Source organism: Lampetra planeri, chromosome 82, assembly GCF_965212315.1.
Source record: "Lampetra planeri chromosome 82, kcLamPlan1.2.h2, whole genome shotgun sequence".
NCBI classification, from domain to species: Eukaryota; Metazoa; Chordata; class Hyperoartia; order Petromyzontiformes; family Petromyzontidae; genus Lampetra; species Lampetra planeri.
Window position 1 is genome coordinate 4,597,171 of NC_136186.1, and position 16,669 is coordinate 4,613,839.

A 16,669-nucleotide genomic window follows, 5' to 3' on the forward strand; every position below is an offset into this window, starting at 1 on the left:
TTTGTATTATCACGATTAGTAAGAAAACAATTTTTTCACGGACCAGCGGGGGGGGGGGGAGGGGGGGGGTGGTTTCATGATTCAAGCGCATTGTATTTATTGTGCACTTTATTTATATTCTTATTATTACATTGTAATATTAAATACTTATACAACTCACCATAATGCAGAATCAGTGGGAGCCCTGAGCTGTTTTCCTGTAACTAGATGGTCCCATCTGGGGGTGATGGGAGACGGTGACACCCGAAGTGTGTTGCCTATGTCCAGTCTACTCCATAATCTCGTTTTGGTTGCTGTCACTGCAGAAAACCCTGCTTCACAAAGATAGGACGTTGGAAAATGGAAGCAGGCTTTTCAGTGCTTTTGTGGCAATCTCAGGATATTCCGCCTTGACCTTTAATCCAGAACGTATCGAGATTTGAAGTTGTCTCAAACATACTTTTAAGGCCACCTTCATTTGCCATCTCAAGCAGTTGATCCTCTTCTAGCACAGACAAAGTCGATTCACCTGGCTTATTCACAAATGGGTCGCGGGTCCATTCCTTCCAAGTTCGGGGGTCTTTTGTGGTTGGGAAGTAATGCTCAAACTCTTTTAAAAGCTGAGATAGGTTTTAATGCACCAGCTGGGAGAAAGGCCCTGGCTCAGTCTCTTTCAAAATCTCTGCTAGTGTTTGAAACATGTCAAAAGTTCCAATGTTCACTCGTCGCCCCCATAATTCCTGTGTGGCTTTGAATGCAGCCACTTTATCTGCCGAATTGAACAGAGTTGTCGATCTCCCCTAAAATGACACATTGAGTACGTTGAGCAGGCTTAATATGTCACACAAGTGAGCAAGTTTTTCGACCCATTCTGTGTCACTGAAATGTGCTGCCAGTGGTGACTGTTTTTCTAAAAGATGTCTCTGGAGTGGCTCTCGCAACTCAAAAACTCTGGCCAGTGATCTACCTTTAGAAAGCCATCTCACTTCTGTGTTTTAGAGATGATGTGTGGTGAGCACGCTGCGCTACGAACCCGGCGACCCGAGTTCGATTCCCGCTCACGGCCACCACGATTATTTTTACTGGTCCTGGGCTTCCCCAAGGTGGACTCAGCCTCAAACGAGTAACTGATGTGGTGTGTGAACATCGCCACTGGGGAGACAAAGGCGGCCGGGCGTGGTGAATCCGAGTCCCGGGCGAAGCCGGGGAAGTCAAGCTAGTCTTCTATATATAAAAGGAAAATTTGTGAATGTGTTGTCTGTTCAAAATGTTTAGCTGTACTTCCCGACATGCAACAAACTTGAAATTTGCCATGTGGGTACTTTGCAAAATGTACACCATGAAAAAATTATAAAAAATAAACTTTTGTATTTTGGGGGGGGGGGGGGGGGGGATGACCATGAAGTGTGTGGCGAGATTCGATATCTGCTGAGCGTTTGTGGTATCGATTAAAAGGGAATAGGCCGATTGTAAATAAATCTACAACCTTCGATTCCTTTGCGCGATCTAAAGAATCGAATTTTGACGCGCGAGCGTAAGTTTATTTTCCTCCGCGCGTTAGGATTTATTTAAATTTATTAACATTTTATAAAAAAAATTATTAATAAGATAAAAATAAAAATACATTTCATTTGTATATGTTATGTTTTTAATTTTCTTGAGAAGTTTTTTAATAAATGTTTCCGCCAGGCAGTACCTAATAAATGAAACAAACTATCAACTGGCGGTTCATTAACATAATATATTCATAAATGCTATCGCTAGTTCATTGTGACTGGTTCAGCATCCACGCCTCATCACTGGACATGAGCCCGTCTCATTAACATAATTTATTCAGTTACACTGCCGCTCGTTGGGGGAGGGGATGGTGTTGAACACCGCAAGTGACGTCAAGTCGCTTCCTGCTGCCGCGTGACGTCACGAGCTGCTACACCGGGCTCGCTCTCACAGATCCGAGGTGAGAAGTTAACATCGTGGGTGTTGTCGTGGTGGTTGTTGTTGTTTACCCAGGTAGAGCCTCTCTCCGTCTCTCTCTCGTAGGGATATCAATTGAGTAGCTGCGAGTATGGAATCGATGTCCAGGTTGGAACATTACAACGCGGGGCCTGGCCACGCGGGGCCTTGCCGCCTGCCCTCGCCTGATTGCATTTGCTTTAATTCTCTGCTTAAGTTTAATTCGTCTTCATCTGGCTCACTACTTCATGGGACCTCCTTTGCCAGTAGCAACATATAAGAAGAGGTTTTTCCCCTTTTCTGGCAACTGAAACAGGTGTTAAGATATTATTGGTTCTTTCGGTAAAGTCACATAGAAGGGACATAATAAAGTAATACAATTTCTTTCCGTGTTTTTCACACCCGATGATGATTGCTCGTGTTGCAGTCAAAACGTGATAATTTTTTCTTCTGTTTTTCTTCTACGTGACGGTGTGAAAAACAGCAAGATTTTTTTTTTAAATTGTATAAAATTTTCTTGCTGTGTTTTTCACACCTGATTGCTTGTGTTGCAGTCGAAACGTCGTGAGAATTTTTATTTATTTCATTTTTCTTTTACGTGACTAGGTGTGAAAAACAGCAAGAACATTTTTCTACATTTTGGAAAATTGTCTTGCTGTGTTTTTCACACCTGACGATGATTGCTCGTATTGCAGTCGAAACGTGAACATTTTTATGTTATTTTTTATTTTATTGTTTTTCTTCTACGTAACTTTAGGTGTGAAAAACAGCAAGAATTTTTTGGAAAATTTTATTGCCGTGTTTTTCACACCCGACGATGATTGCTCGTGTTGCAGTGGAAACGTCGTGAGAAATGTTTTTATTTTATTGTTTTTCTTCTACGTGACTTTAGGTGTGAAAAACCGCAAGAAATTGTTGCGGTGTTTTTCACACCCGACGCTGATTGCTCGTGTTGCAGTTGAAAAGTCGTGGGAAATGTTTTTAATTTATTGTTTTTCTTCAACGTGACTTTCGGTGTGAAAAACAGCCAGAAAATGTATGAAAATTTAGGAAAAAAATCTTGCTTTGTTTTTCACATTTGACGATGATTGCTCGTGTTGCAATCGAAACGTGAGAAATTTTAATCGTTTCATATTTTATTATTTCCCTTCTACTTGATGACTTTACCGAAAGAATCAAGAATATGAATCCCTGCAGTCACGAAAGCTTGAAATAAAAATTTAGGTGTTAAGATATTTAAACGCCGACCTGAAACCTTTTGCAAGCAATCGCGTCTGCATTAACCACAATATACTCGCGATCAATATGCAAACAAAACACATGCTGTGATAATCTGTGCATTGTCTGTGAAACTGATTGGTCCACACCAGAGACGGCTTTCTTTCGAGCCTAGTCTCAAACGGTGTTAGACCAGAGGACAGCGCCAAAAGGCGTACACAGCACAAAGACAACGCCACCATCAGAACAATGACGGCTCAGGGTGAGCAGCTACATCATGGGACCTCTCCTTTCCCAGTAGCAAAATATAAGAAGAGGCTTTTCCCCTTGTATCATTTACAGATTTGTACAATTCTTTTTGTCTTGGGATATTTTTTGTATACGGTTTCTCCGTGTTTATTTCAATTGGTTGGACCATCTCTAGCTCCACCCACCTACCTTGATGCACCCATCTCAGGCCTATATAAGACCTTGTCTCAGCAGCTTTTTCTCTCACCTGAAGACGATTGCTTGTGTTGCAATCGAAACGTCGTGATCTATTTTCTATGTACGCGATTTGACCGAAAGACCCAAAGAGTATAATTCCTGCAGTCACGAAAGCTTTAAATCAATAAATAACTACGTAGTTTGAGAAGCTCCCAATGCACCATTGGAACCTCCTTTGCCAGTAGCAAAATATGATAATTGTTTTTTTACCCTTTTATCTGGCAACAAAACTGACACCTTTTTTTACGAGGAGTCATGTTTGCATTGACCACAATACCTGCGGTCAGAATGCAAACAAAAACACAACTCTGATAATGTATGCACTGTCCTTGAAATTGATTGGGCCACACCCGAGACAGCTTTTCTTAGAGCCTAGTCTCACATGGTGTTGGACCAGATGACGCCAAAAGGCGTACAACTCAAAGACAATGTACCATCAGAGTATGAGAGCTCGTGGTACGCATTTACACCATTGGAACCTCCTTTGTCAGTAGCAAAATATCATAATTGTTTTTTTTACCCTTTTATCTGGAAACAAAATTGACACCTGAGACCATCCTTCTCCCTGCTATGCTGGAATCGCACCCACCTCTCACCCTTCATCCTGCAGATGTTTGATGCACAGGATTGCACCACTTGGCCATCACGTGGCCACCAGGCGCTTGTTGGTGAACACAACCCCTGGGCCTGGCTCAAGGGGTGATATGAATATAGAATGTATGTAAGGATGCCCCCCAATAGACTCCCCCTGGAACTCTACCAGACACGTCCCACTGGGTTGAAGACCCCAGGGCTGGCCCAGGACATGCTGGCGGGACTACGTCACTCGGCTGGCCTGGGAAGGCTTGGGAATTCCCCAGGATGAGCTAGAGTCTGTCGCCAGGGAAAGGGAGGCCTGGACTGCCCTTCTCAGCATGTTGCCACTGCGACCCTCACCAGGACAAGCATTTTTAGAAACTAACGAATAAAGCTGTGATTCTTCTTGGCCACAGATATTACTCTGGGAATTCAGAATATGAACTGATTTAAATTACCATCTCTGCTGGCTTATACAATGAAGGCTGTCCTGCCTATGATTCATCCTCTATCCAACCAGACTTATTTTGTATTAGAAGCTTACAGATCCTGAAGATGTCAATATAGAATATAATCTTGAGTCTCTTTGGCAGGCGAGGCTGCATTGGTTCGGTCATGAATCCCGCATTCCCAGACACTGCATGCTCAAGCATATTTTGTTTGTCCAGATATTAGGGGCTGAACAGACATGGCATTGGCTAGAGAAGAGATTGGAGGATATGAAGGTGATCGGACCTGCCGATGACTGGTGCCGGCAGTGTCAAGATTGGCGTCTGTGGAGGAGGTCCGTGAGGTATGCTGCAGGGCAGTTAATAGATATTTTCTCTGCAACAACGATGAGGTCGGAAGAGCAACGCCCACATGAATAGGTGGAACGCTGGGTTCCTAAAACCCAGCAAGACAGTGGGGAGCACATCTGGTTCATCTGTCAGTCATCCCTTGACACCTGGATCATTCCCATTACCTGCTGACAAGGAATCCGCACTTACATGGCCTTAAATTGCACCTATCATGGCATTAGCACTGGGATAAGGTTACTTGCAATTCGTCATGAATGGTGGATTTTTGTTTATATATGTTAATGATGCATGTGAAATGTACGTGTATTTAGGAGTTTATCTTTGTGGGGAGCTGTGGTGCATTTATTTCACTGCATTATGAACTCAACAATTAGTTTGATTATCACCGACAGCAAACATGATTGAACAGGACCCTGCGGGGTGGGCTGGTAGGAACGAATAACCAAAGAATATAAACAATGTATAATTACACTTGTTTAGCCAGGAAAGCCCCACTGAGTCTAAAGGTTTTTGTACGGTGCTGCCAAGTGTTTGCAGTAGGGGGTGATGTTGCTACACCGAATCGGACGATACGAAGGGAGAGTGTGAGGCCTTGTTCTAGGCTTGAGGCCTAGCTGTAGGCGTTAGGCTGCTGTAAGTTAATTTTTTATTTAAATGTTTTTATTATGTAAAAGCATCAGGGAATGTAACATTGTTAAACATTAACTCTCTTTCACACACGCGGGGGTACGATACGAAGGGAGAGTTTGAGGCCTACTTCTAGGCTTTAGGCCTAGCTTTAGGCTGCCGTGAGTTAATTTTAAATTTAAATGTTTTTATTATTTATGTAAAAGCTTTACATTTAAATGTTTCTATTTAAAAGCATCAGGGAATGTAACATTGTTAAACATTAACTCCCTTGCACACACGCGGGTGTACGATACGAAGGGAGAGTTTGAGGTGTAGTTCGAGGCTTTAGGCCTAGCTCTAGGCTTTAGGGTGCAGTGAGTTCAATTTTAATTTAAAAGTTTTAATTAAAAGCTATCTCAGGGAATTATAAGGGAATGTTACACTTGTTTAGCCAGGAAAGCCTCATTAATTTAAATGTTTTAATTAAAAGCTATCTGAGGGAATTATAAGGGAATGTTACACTTGTTTAGCCAGGAAAGCGTCACTGAGTCTAAAGGTTTTTGTAGGGTCATGCCAAGTGTTTGCAGTAGGGGGCGATGTTGCTACATGGACGGACGGACGGATGATATAATCTGTTGTAGGCTGGTCCACTTCGTTTCTACCAGTATAAGTAAAAGCTGAACTGATTGTGGGCCTCTGCTATGTTGATTGATCTTAAATTAATTACATGGTGAAGTGAGGAAGCGTCAATACTGAGTAGATGAAGGCGGCCAGGCATGGTTCTGGACACACCACCACTTTTTACCATGCCAGTGTGTGACAGTGTCAAGTTTGTATTTGCAGTAAATTATATCAACTATTGAACATGGAGGTTAAATCAAAACAATCGTTTATTTTAGTTTCCCTCTGGAACTTTTTGGAAGAATGGAAACAGGAAATTAACTGCACATATGCTGCTGAAGTTAGATATGTTCATTCAAGCAAATCTGAGCCTGGCTTCACACCTCTAAAGTTGCGATTAAACATTTATTTATGCATTTCTGCATAATACAAATAGCATTATTCCCAACAGCCCTTGCTATGTTAGCTGACATTTGCTTTTATAAATACTACTTTTGCGGCCAGGCTGCCGAAATTGTGTGCTTGGTGTTTTGGGCTAACATGTATTTTGAAGATACTAGGGCTTCCAGGCATATTTATAACCATTTGCCCTCTTATTGTGTGCCCTAACAGCCCGTGTGATGAATTAGGTATAATCTTGAATATATGGATAAATATAGATGCGTAAGTCATGTGTGACTATGTATATATTCATTCCTCTGTGCCTCGATACTGATGAAGATGGTGTGGACATTTTTTCTGTCTGCAGCTGATGCTTCTTCTGATGCTTCCTCTGCAGAATTGGTCTGATGGAGCAAAGGCACTCAGCGCAGCTCAGTAGACAAAGACAACAATGGGACCAGTATGCAAACAGCATGGATTGTACTGGAAATTTTACACAAGACCAGAGATCTCCAACGGGAGAGAAACCCTTCAACTGCACTGTGTGTGGGAAGGCATTTTTAGATTCATTTAATCTTAAAAAACACCAGAGAACACACACAGGAGAGAAACCCTTCAGGTGTAGTGTGTGTGGGAAGGAATTTTTATTTTCATCTGGTCTTAAAAAACACGAGAGAACACACACAGGAGAGAAACCCTTCAAGTGCACTGTGTGTGGGAAGGCATTTTCAAGTTCATATTATCTTAAGATACACCAGAGAACACACACAGGAGATAAACCCTTCAAGTGCAGTGTGTGTGAGATGGCATTTTCTCATTCATCTAATCTTAAAATCCACCAGAGAATACACACAGGAGAGAAACCCTTCAAGTGCACTGTGTGCGGGAAGGCATTTGCACAGACAACACAGCTTAATACACACCAGATAACACACTGGCATCAGAAGACCCCCAAGGAGTGTAGTCTGAAATCGACTTGTGAAAGTCAAAGTGCTGCAATGAGCCCATCCCTCCTGAAAAAAGAACCAGAAGTAAATTCCAGCTTGGACACTATGAAATGTATCAAGGTGAAATTTGAAGAGGCGACGGTGAAGAGCGAAGAAGTGACAGTAAAGAGCGAAGAAGTGAAGGTCAAATGTGAAGATGAACATTCAACTCCAAAATCGGACCTTCACATCAATGGAGGCAACGTGAAGCAGGAGGAGAATTCTGACTGTGAGGCAGAGCGAGGCAACTCCCAGCAGTTTGTGGAAGTGGAGGTGTGGGTAGACTTCTTAGACAATACAAAGTCAAATGGAGAACCTGTAGATGTGTAAGCTTGAGACAATGAAGCTACAATAGTTTCACATTTGTCAGGCATTTAATGAAAAAAACGTGAAGTTGAACACTCCATTCCTAGGTTCAACCTGCAGAGTAAGAACAGTCAGTAGTTGTGGCCCCGTGGGTTGGGTAGATCTCTCACTAGGATCGAGAGCCAATAAGCTCCCAAGCATTCACTCTGTTATAATAATATTAGCATTTATATGATGCTTGCTTAATCGCCTCAACAACTCGGAGTTTTGTATCATACCTCATCACAAACACTCAAAGAGCACGCCTATTGGCGTCCTCTGGATTAACACCATTTGATACTAGGCTTGAAAGAAAGCTGTCTCTGGTGTGGTTCAATCAGTTTCAAAGACAATGCATATGTTGTGTCCTATGACTAACCACACGGTGATCCGAGGGGAGAGAAATTCACGTAAAAACAGAGGCACGACCCATACATTGAGACTACTGCAAGTTACAGAAGACTACAAGCGACAGAGAGTACTGCGACGGGCAGACTCCGGGGCATGGCCTCAAGATCAACAATGGGTGTTGTGTCTCGCAGAGAAGAGGGGCGAGGTGATGCTCGGTGCTGAGTTCGGCATGGACTGACAGAGTATCGCTGAGAGTTTTATTCTACATTTATCCTGATGTTTGAGTTGCTTGCAAAGACAAGGATTGCGATAAGTTGTATTGTACTAAGCTTTCGCAGTTGTTCAAGAGGTGTGCGAATACAATTTACAAGTTTTGAGAGTGAGTTCCAGCTCCCACGAACAGCTGCGATCGGCAGGCTCCGGGGAACCTGCCCCCGTGACTGGCACATCGTCAACGAGCTGCACCAGCAGAAGCCACGAGTCTACGAAATCAACGCAGAGTTGACTTACTGCAAGCAGCAAGCTCTGGGGTGGGACTCTGCAATCAACCAAGAATGAAGAGGCTTGCCGAATAGTAATGGGTCACCCGAGTACGAGCTCGACGCTGACAGAAGAAGTATCGCTCAAAGTTATTCTACACTGAGTGCCAGCTCCCACGAGCAGCTGCAGCCCGAGAGATAGAGTGACGAGCAACGACGAGCAATCAACCGGGAGAAAGGGTGGAAGCCCAAGCATCGACCAAGCCAGCATCGCAGAGAACCAGCTGCACGCGCAACCAGGCATCGCCAGAGAGCACGGAGCCGGAGAAAGAGCGCAGCAGCGCCACCGAGCAAGGGTGTCAGCTGCCAGCGGACGAGCGGCGAGCGCTGTCGAGCACCTTCAAAGACAAGCATCGTGCCGACTCAGCTCATTTAGCAGGGGAAAGAGCCTGACCAGCCTCCCGTGAGGAAGAGGAGAGCGCCAGCGAGAGCGCCGTGGGTTCGACCCACACACACCGACCAGCACCAGCTGTGAACCAAGACAAGAGTGAGGTACGGCGACCAGCAGACGAGCTGCGGGCGCTATTTGACGACGGAATCATCTCGCGCCGCCGACGGCGAGCGTCGTGCCGACTCTTTATCCAGCAGTGGGCAGCAGCTCCAGCTGCCGCCGAGCGAGAGAGAGCGAGGAAGCTGTGTGTATGACCCTCCCCCACACTCACATACTCACCACGTATCACCCAGCGTCTGCTTGACGCAAATAATTGATCAAGGAGACAAAACCACCAAACACACACATACCGCACATACCGGGACTAATAATAATGTAATGCGGGTGTAAACGGCCTCGCGGATATGACGTAATGGGCGGAGGGGTTAGGTCACGTGGGGGAGAAGGGAAAGCTCTTAAGGCCCTGGAAGTTCTGCCAACTCTTCTCGACGACGAGTCGGTGCGATTCTTCCGTTCTATGAAGGCCGAGAAAAAGAAGACATTGAGAGGAGTTTTCGACGAGATGGCGGATGCGTACGAGCCTTCCGGATGATGCTCACCGCCAGTTCGTTCAACGCCAGCGGGCACCCGAAGAATCGCCGGTGGCATACAGGGGTGCTGTCTTGGAGTTAGCCATGGCCGCATACCCGGAGACGGAGCCTGACCTACTCGAACCCCTCATTTTGGGCAAGATGCTCGAGCTGTCCAGGGATTTGGGGATCCCTATGCCGGTGTGTGGCCATGAAAAGCTGACATCCCGGGCGGCCGCAAAGTGTCTTGATGCCCAATTTAATCTACGCCGCTGGAAGCAAGTCACGGCGTGGACGGGGGGGCCCATCGTCGAGGGAGGTGCCGTGGGGTGGGATCCCAAGAAGGCGGTGTACGTTCCTGACGGGGGGTGGGCCTGCAGGAGCTGACAGCCGCCTCTGCGCAGTGGTCGGCCCGCAGTGGACTGGGGCCGCGATCTGTACCGCCGACGCGGGAGCGTCGGGATGGGGGGCCTGCGGTGCGGCGCAACGACATCGAGTGTTTCCGCTGCGGTCGTAAGGGCCATTACGCCAGGGACTGCTGGGCCCGTATCCCAGGACCGCCCCAGCAGGAGGCCTCGACAGCTGACGTGCCGCGGAAGGACCCTCCTGGGAAGGCAAGTCGGTGCGCACCAGACACCCGGCAAGGCTTGACACCTCATTCATCATCATTGCCGCGCGATCCGGGTGTTGTTAATAACGGGAGGCCATTGACTGGGCCATGTCGCTCAGTAACGCAGTGGCGTAAATTGACGCGGCGGGTTGTCGCGGCCGCTACTGGTTCGTCCACTGTACCGGGTTCTATACAGGGGGTTGACGTGCGCATTTTAGTGGACTCCGGTGCGTCCGCGACCATTATATCGGATGTCATTTTTCATCTGTTGGGCATCCCACCAGAGGCCGTGCGTCCGGTTTACGATTCCTACGTTGCGGCGAACGGCGGGTGCATGGGCATTGTGGGCCAGGTGGACGCCAATATATCTATCGGGGGAGTGTCGGCCTCGGGAATTGTGTTGATCTCGAGGTCCCTTGCGGTTCAATGTTTGTTGGGAACTGATTTTCTGGCCAAAATGCCCATTCTAATTAGAGTTAATCAAAACTATCGAATTACCGGGGGGTCGAAAAATTACATTTCTGCCGTCGCCCTGGGGGCGACCTGCCCCGGTCTGCCAGGTGCAGGCGTTGTCCGAGGTATCTGTTGACATTCCACCTGGCTCGCAGATGCTTCTTGCGATATCGGAAACCTGTACCTGGTTGGGAGGGGGCAACTGGGGTTTTGTTATCTCCGTCCGCTATCATAACGGGCGGATCGGCGCTCGTCGGGGCGCAGACTATTATCCGGCCGGACCAGCAGCCATTTTTGCAGGTGCTTAATGGGAGTACGGAAAATGTGTGTGTGCTGGCTGGAACGGTTGTGGCACATGCCACTACGGCGTTTACGGCCCAGGATTATCTGGGCCGCCGGGAGATGGTTGCCGGTGTTTCGGGCCCTGCGGCCCCAGATAATCGCTGGATCGCCGAATTGTGCGGGGAAAATTCTTCCCTTTCCGGGGAACAGCGTTCCGCGCTTCGCGCGCTATTGTTGAGTTATTCCGATGTGTTTAGCTCCGACGATCTGGACTTGGGACGCACCTCCCTGCTTTCCCATCATATTGACACAGGGGACACTGCTCCTATTCGGTTGAACTCGCATCGGATGAGTCCGGCGGAACGAGATCATGTTTGAGGGGCAGTGGATGACATGTTGGCTACGGACATAATATCTCCATCTAACAGCCCATGGGGCGCGCCTGTTGTCTTGGTTAAAAAGAAAGACGGGAAATTCCGATTTTGCGTGGATTTTCGGAAATTAAATAAAGTGTCCGTGGCAGATGCGTACCCCCTGCCGCGTATGGACGATTTCCTAGATGCCTTGTCGGGGGCCAAGTTCTTTTCGACGCTGGATCTCTCTTCGGGATTCTGGCAGCTTCCCCTCGATGAGTCCTCGCGGGAAAAGACTGCTTTTCGTACGCCGCAGGGGTTATTTCAATTTAATTGTCTTTCGATGGGGTTAAATGCTGCCCCCACCACATTTCAGAGGTTGATGGAACTGGTATTAACGGGGTTGTAGTGGGAGACATGTCTGATATATTTAGACGATATTATCGTCTTCAGCCGCACATTTGACGAACATTTACTGAGGTTGGAGGCGGTGGTCGCCAGGATGCGCTCCGCCAATCTGAAATTTAAACCTAAGAAATGTCACCTACTGCAACGGTCCGTGCGCTATTTGGGACATATAGTTAGTGCGGACGGGGTTGCCACGGATCCGGACAAGACGGCGTGCGTCCGTGACTGGCCAACCCGGCCACGGTGGGGGATGTGCGTTGTTTTTTGGGGTTTGCCTCATATTATCGTAGGTTTGTTCCCAACTTTGCAACGATCGCGAGGCCTCTGCACCTCCTTACGGGTAAAGGACGGAAATTTGATTGGGGACCACCGGAGGAGGCGGCGTTTAAATGCCTGCGCGATCGGTTGGCTACGGCGCCGACGTTGGACTATCCAGATTTTGATCACCCCTTCATTCTGGATACGGATGCGAGTGACACGGGCATTGGGGCCGTGTTGTCACAGTCCAAAGGCGGTGTGGAGCGCGTGGTGGCGTACGGTAGCCGGGTTTTGTCCCCCGCCGAAACCCGCTACTGCGTCACTCGCCGGGAACTTTTGGCTATTGTCTATTTTCTCTGCCAATTTCGACCGTATCTCTACGGCCGTTAATTTATTGTGCGCACGGATCATGCGGCTTTGCAGTATGCCCTGAAGGTGGACCAACCATCCGCCCAGTTGGCGCGATGGTTGGACACGCTGCAGGAGTTTTCCTTCCAAATTCAACATCGGAAGGGGGTGCGTCACGCGAATGCGGACGCGCTCTCTAGGTTGCTGCAGTGATCCCCTTCCGCGTTCGCGTCGGGGACGCATAGGTGTACGCCGATCCAACAGCCCCCTCGGCCTGTTGCGTTGCCGGTCGAGGTGCCTGAGGCTCTAGAGTGGCCGGGACCAGCCGATGGGATTTTGAACCTTCCAAGGGCTGTATGGATTCGTGAACAAATGCTGGACGACTCATTGGGGACCCTGCGGAGTCGGGCTGCGAAGGAGAGTGGGGGACCGGGTTCCGGGGGAACGCCGGGAACTGCTCTGCGCGACGGACTGCTGATGTGGAGGGTAGGGTTACAGGAACGCTGGCATCTTGTTGTACCGGCATCCTTGCGGTACGAATTGATTAGGACTCTGCATTGCGACACGCTATTACATCTGGGGGTGCAGAAGACCCTATTGACGTTGCAGCGAGATTACTTTTGGCACGGCATGACGACGGATGTCGTCGGTCACGTTCGCGCGTGTCCTGAATGTGCCCGGCGGAAGCCGCCTAAACACCCATATGTACCGCCAATACAGTCTATTCAAGTGTCTCGAGTTAATGAGCTGGTGGCGTTAGATATTTTGGGACCCTTCCCGCCATCCGCTAAGGGGAATAAATACTTGCTAGTTGGGGTGGAGTACCTCTCCCGCTGGCCGATGGTCGGGCAAGGGCCAGGCCAGTCGGCGGCGTCTATTACGGACGCCTTTCTATTCGGGTACGTTATGGACAAGGGGGCGCCGGAGAGGCTCCTCACGGATCAGGGCTGACATTTTTATTCAAAGTTGTTGGGGGAGGTGTGCGCGGCTCTGGGAACTAAAAAGATCCGGACATATCCCTACCACCCGCAGACGGATAGCATGGTTGAACGGCTGAATCGGACTCTGTCCGCCATGCTGTGTCACACGGTGAATGAAAAACAAGCGGATTGGGATTTGCATATCCCTGGGGTACTCTCGGCATACCGGATTACGCCGCATGCGTCTACGGGATGTGCAGTTGGGGACAGGAGTGAGGGGACCTACTAAACCTCTTCCTGATTACATTCAGGACACCGTTCGCCGCGTCACTGAGGCGCGGGAAGGGGCCCGCATGGCAACGGCCAAAGCCCAGGCCCGGAACGAACGGTGCGCTCGACGCTCAAAAGGGAAGTGCCCCTGGAACGTGGGTGATATGGCCTGGCTGCATTGCCCGCAGGTGCGGCCAGGGACCTCCCCTAAATTACATAAATCATGGCAGGGGCCTGTTCGGCTTATCGAGGTTCCCAACCCGCAGTCTGCACGCGTTCGGTTCGGATCTCGGCGCTGGTACGTCCATACGTCTCGCTTGAAACCATACGTGGCCCCTCGAACGGATGCGTCATTTCATGATGTTGTCTTGCCGGTGTCTGTTGCTGCCGACGCACCCTTACCGGTGCCTGTTGACCCTGCAAGAGCGCCTGTCGTGCCTTTTACAGACAAACCGGCCGTGACACCGCAGGAGACAGGGGACTCTGCTCGGGGTGGGCCTATCACGGCTGCGGGGACACCGAGCCCCGCCGCCCTTCCGACCCCGCCACAGACACGATTGCGGGACACCCTGGACTCTGGTCCTTCGAGGAAACGGAACCGTGGTGTTGGCGGGCCTCCAATAGCGACAGGCAGTTTTGAACCTGTCGCTCCTAAAACCCCGTCGCGTTCTCGGTCTGCAGGGGGGCCGCCGCCCGTCCGGGACGGGCCGGCGACCCGCACGGGGTCGAAGTCCCTTACTTTTCATTGATTAATGCTGTTCTTGTTGTTCTTGTTATATTTATTGTATGCTTCGTTGTCCTTGCATGTTTGATGGTTGGTGGTCGCCCGCAATACTTGTGGTTGTTTAGCCGAGGACGGCTGAAATTTTCTCCACGGGGGAGGGTGGTGTAATGCGGGCATAAACGGCCTCGCGGATATGACGTAACGGGGGGAGGGGTTAGGTCACGTGGGGGAGAAGGGAAAGCTCTTCAGGGCGGGAACCGGAAGAGATGGGGGGAGAGTGTAAGAATAAAGACGGGAGGAGGCTACGCAGGGCAGAGGGTGGAGAGTGGCGCGATCGGCACAGGACGGGACTCGGCACCGTTGGCCAGCAGTGTCCGGGCACGGGGGAACCAGAGAGCAGCGGTGGAGCTGCAGAGAGAGCAGCTGAGAGACTGCATAAAGGCGGAGAGGCTGAGAGGAGAGCCAGCAGCGGAGCTGCATCGGGAGCGAGGAGAAAAGGCTACGTGAGCGACGGCAGCTGCCAAGCGGGAGACGGAGAAGGCTCTGAGCGAGGGCCGTGTGGGGCAAAGTTGTAAGAACCCAAATAAAGGACAACGGAGACAGACACAGTGAAAGTCCTTTATTACAATAAGAAGAATGATGAGAGTGGGTCAACTATTAGCTGATAATGAAGAACATTGCTGCCCATTGAGTCACATGAATACGGTCGTTGAGAGGTATTTTAGTCGTTCTTTTTGTCAATTTTAACTGTACCGATGAATTCATTGACGAAACTTAACGTTTAGAAACCTATGTTACGAATCCACACACTCACAGGGAGACTATTGTGTTGAAATCTTTCTTTTCATCACAGAATCTTGCCCGCGAATTTATTTACGCCTTAGCCAATTGATAAGCATTTGCTGAAGCAGGCACACTGCCGCACACCATTGTTCCGAGACATTTAGTTAATTACATAATCTACCAATGAATTCATTGAGGTCTACTTTTGCCTTCGGTACATGTTTCTTTATTGCCGTTCGTATGAATATCGTCACATTTATTTTAAGGACTTTTTCCTATCGCCGTATATGCTCGCGTTACTCTGAGAAATGAACCGATTCCTCTGTTAACCAGTTTAACAACATAATCATTGAGGGTTAAATGTACGGATCAATGAGGAGCACATCTCCAGGAGTACTGTGTTGACAATTCCAAGTGTAATAAAGGACTCTTTCTCAATGTCGATCTCCGTTGTCCTTTTTTTGGGTTCGTAGAATCTCGTTCACACGGCGTCCTCGCTCAGGCCCGCGTCTCTCCCGACGATCACTCCACAGCCACTCTGCTGCTCGTTCTGCAGCCTCACTGCTGCTCCGCCCTGCAGCCACACCGCTGCTCCGTCTGCAGCTTCACTGCTGCTCCGCTCTGCAGCTAGCCTTCCACCGCTCGCTAGCCCTCTGCGTCCTGACACCGATGGCTGACGGTGCCGACGTCTCCCACCGCGTGGCGACCGCGCCACTCTCCCCGTACTGCCCAGCGTGGCCTCCTCCCGTTTCACTCCGTCTCAACTCCCCGTTCCCCTTTCAGTTCTCTCCTTAAATTCTCTCCCCCACGTGACCCTAACTCCTCCCTCTCCTCACGTGACCCAGACTCCGCCCCCCCCTCAATCCTTGCTCGCATTACACAAGCATAAGAGTTCGCATATTAGAGTGTTATGTTTTTGTTTATGAATTAAAGTTGCTGAACAAAGAAGGGTCTGAGTGGTTCCTTCCTAAGTTAATGCATAATGATCTTAATTATAAGAACTGTTCCCTTCGCGAGATCTGAATTCTGAGACCTGATAGAATTACGCTAAAACATAATCAGCGAGAATCTTTGTTTTATCACGATTAGTAATTTTTTCACGGGGGGGGGGGGGGGGGATGATTTCATGATGATTCAAACGCAATATATTTATTGTGCACTTTATTTATATTTTTATTACATTGTAATATGAAATAATTATACAACTCACCATAATGCAGAATCAGTGGGAGCCCTGAGCTTGTTTTCCCGTAACTAGATGGTCCCATCTGGGGGTGATGGGAGACGGTGACACCTGATACGTGTTGCCTATGTCCAGTCTTCTCCATAATCTCGTTTTGATTGCTGTCACTGCAGAAAACCCTGCTTCACAAAGATAGGATGTTGGAAATGGAAGCAGGCTTTTCAGTGCTTTTGTGACTATCAGGATATCCCGCCTTGACTTCAATCCAGAATG

The 16,669-nt window shown here is 48.6% G+C and overlaps 1 protein-coding gene across 5 annotated transcripts; it reads left to right on the forward strand.

The window, feature by feature from the left end:
- The first annotated feature begins 53 nt into the window (after positions 1–53).
- Positions 54–15,651, forward strand: LOC144738434 (uncharacterized). Of its 5 annotated transcripts, none has more exons than XR_013589262.1 (3): positions 1,376–5,005; positions 7,021–10,418; positions 14,154–15,651. XR_013589262.1 is itself a non-coding variant. In XM_078621478.1 (3 exons), the coding sequence occupies exons 2-3, from the start codon at positions 4,932–4,934 to the stop codon at positions 7,937–7,939; spliced, it is 993 nt and encodes a 330-aa protein (XP_078477604.1). In that variant the 5' UTR covers positions 1,376–1,936; positions 4,881–4,931; the 3' UTR covers positions 7,940–15,651. The 5 variants fall into 5 exon arrangements, 4 of the variants coding, with proteins under 4 accessions (XP_078477605.1, XP_078477604.1, XP_078477601.1 ...); XM_078621478.1 differs by having other exon boundaries at positions 1,376–1,936; positions 4,881–5,005; positions 7,021–15,651; XM_078621479.1 differs by having other exon boundaries at positions 54–1,936; positions 7,021–15,651.
- Positions 15,652–16,669: the final 1,018 nt, after the last annotated feature.

Bases quoted from the DNA above. Each gene is read 5' to 3' on its own strand.
- LOC144738434 (XM_078621475.1), top strand. From the start codon at position 4,854: ATGCTCAAGCATATTTTGTTTGTCCAGATATTAGGGGCTGAACAGACA. The intron at 5,006-7,020 runs GTATGCTGCAGG...CTTCCTCTGCAG, and splicing joins CTGTGGAGGAGGTCCGTGAG to AATTGGTCTGATGGAGCAAA.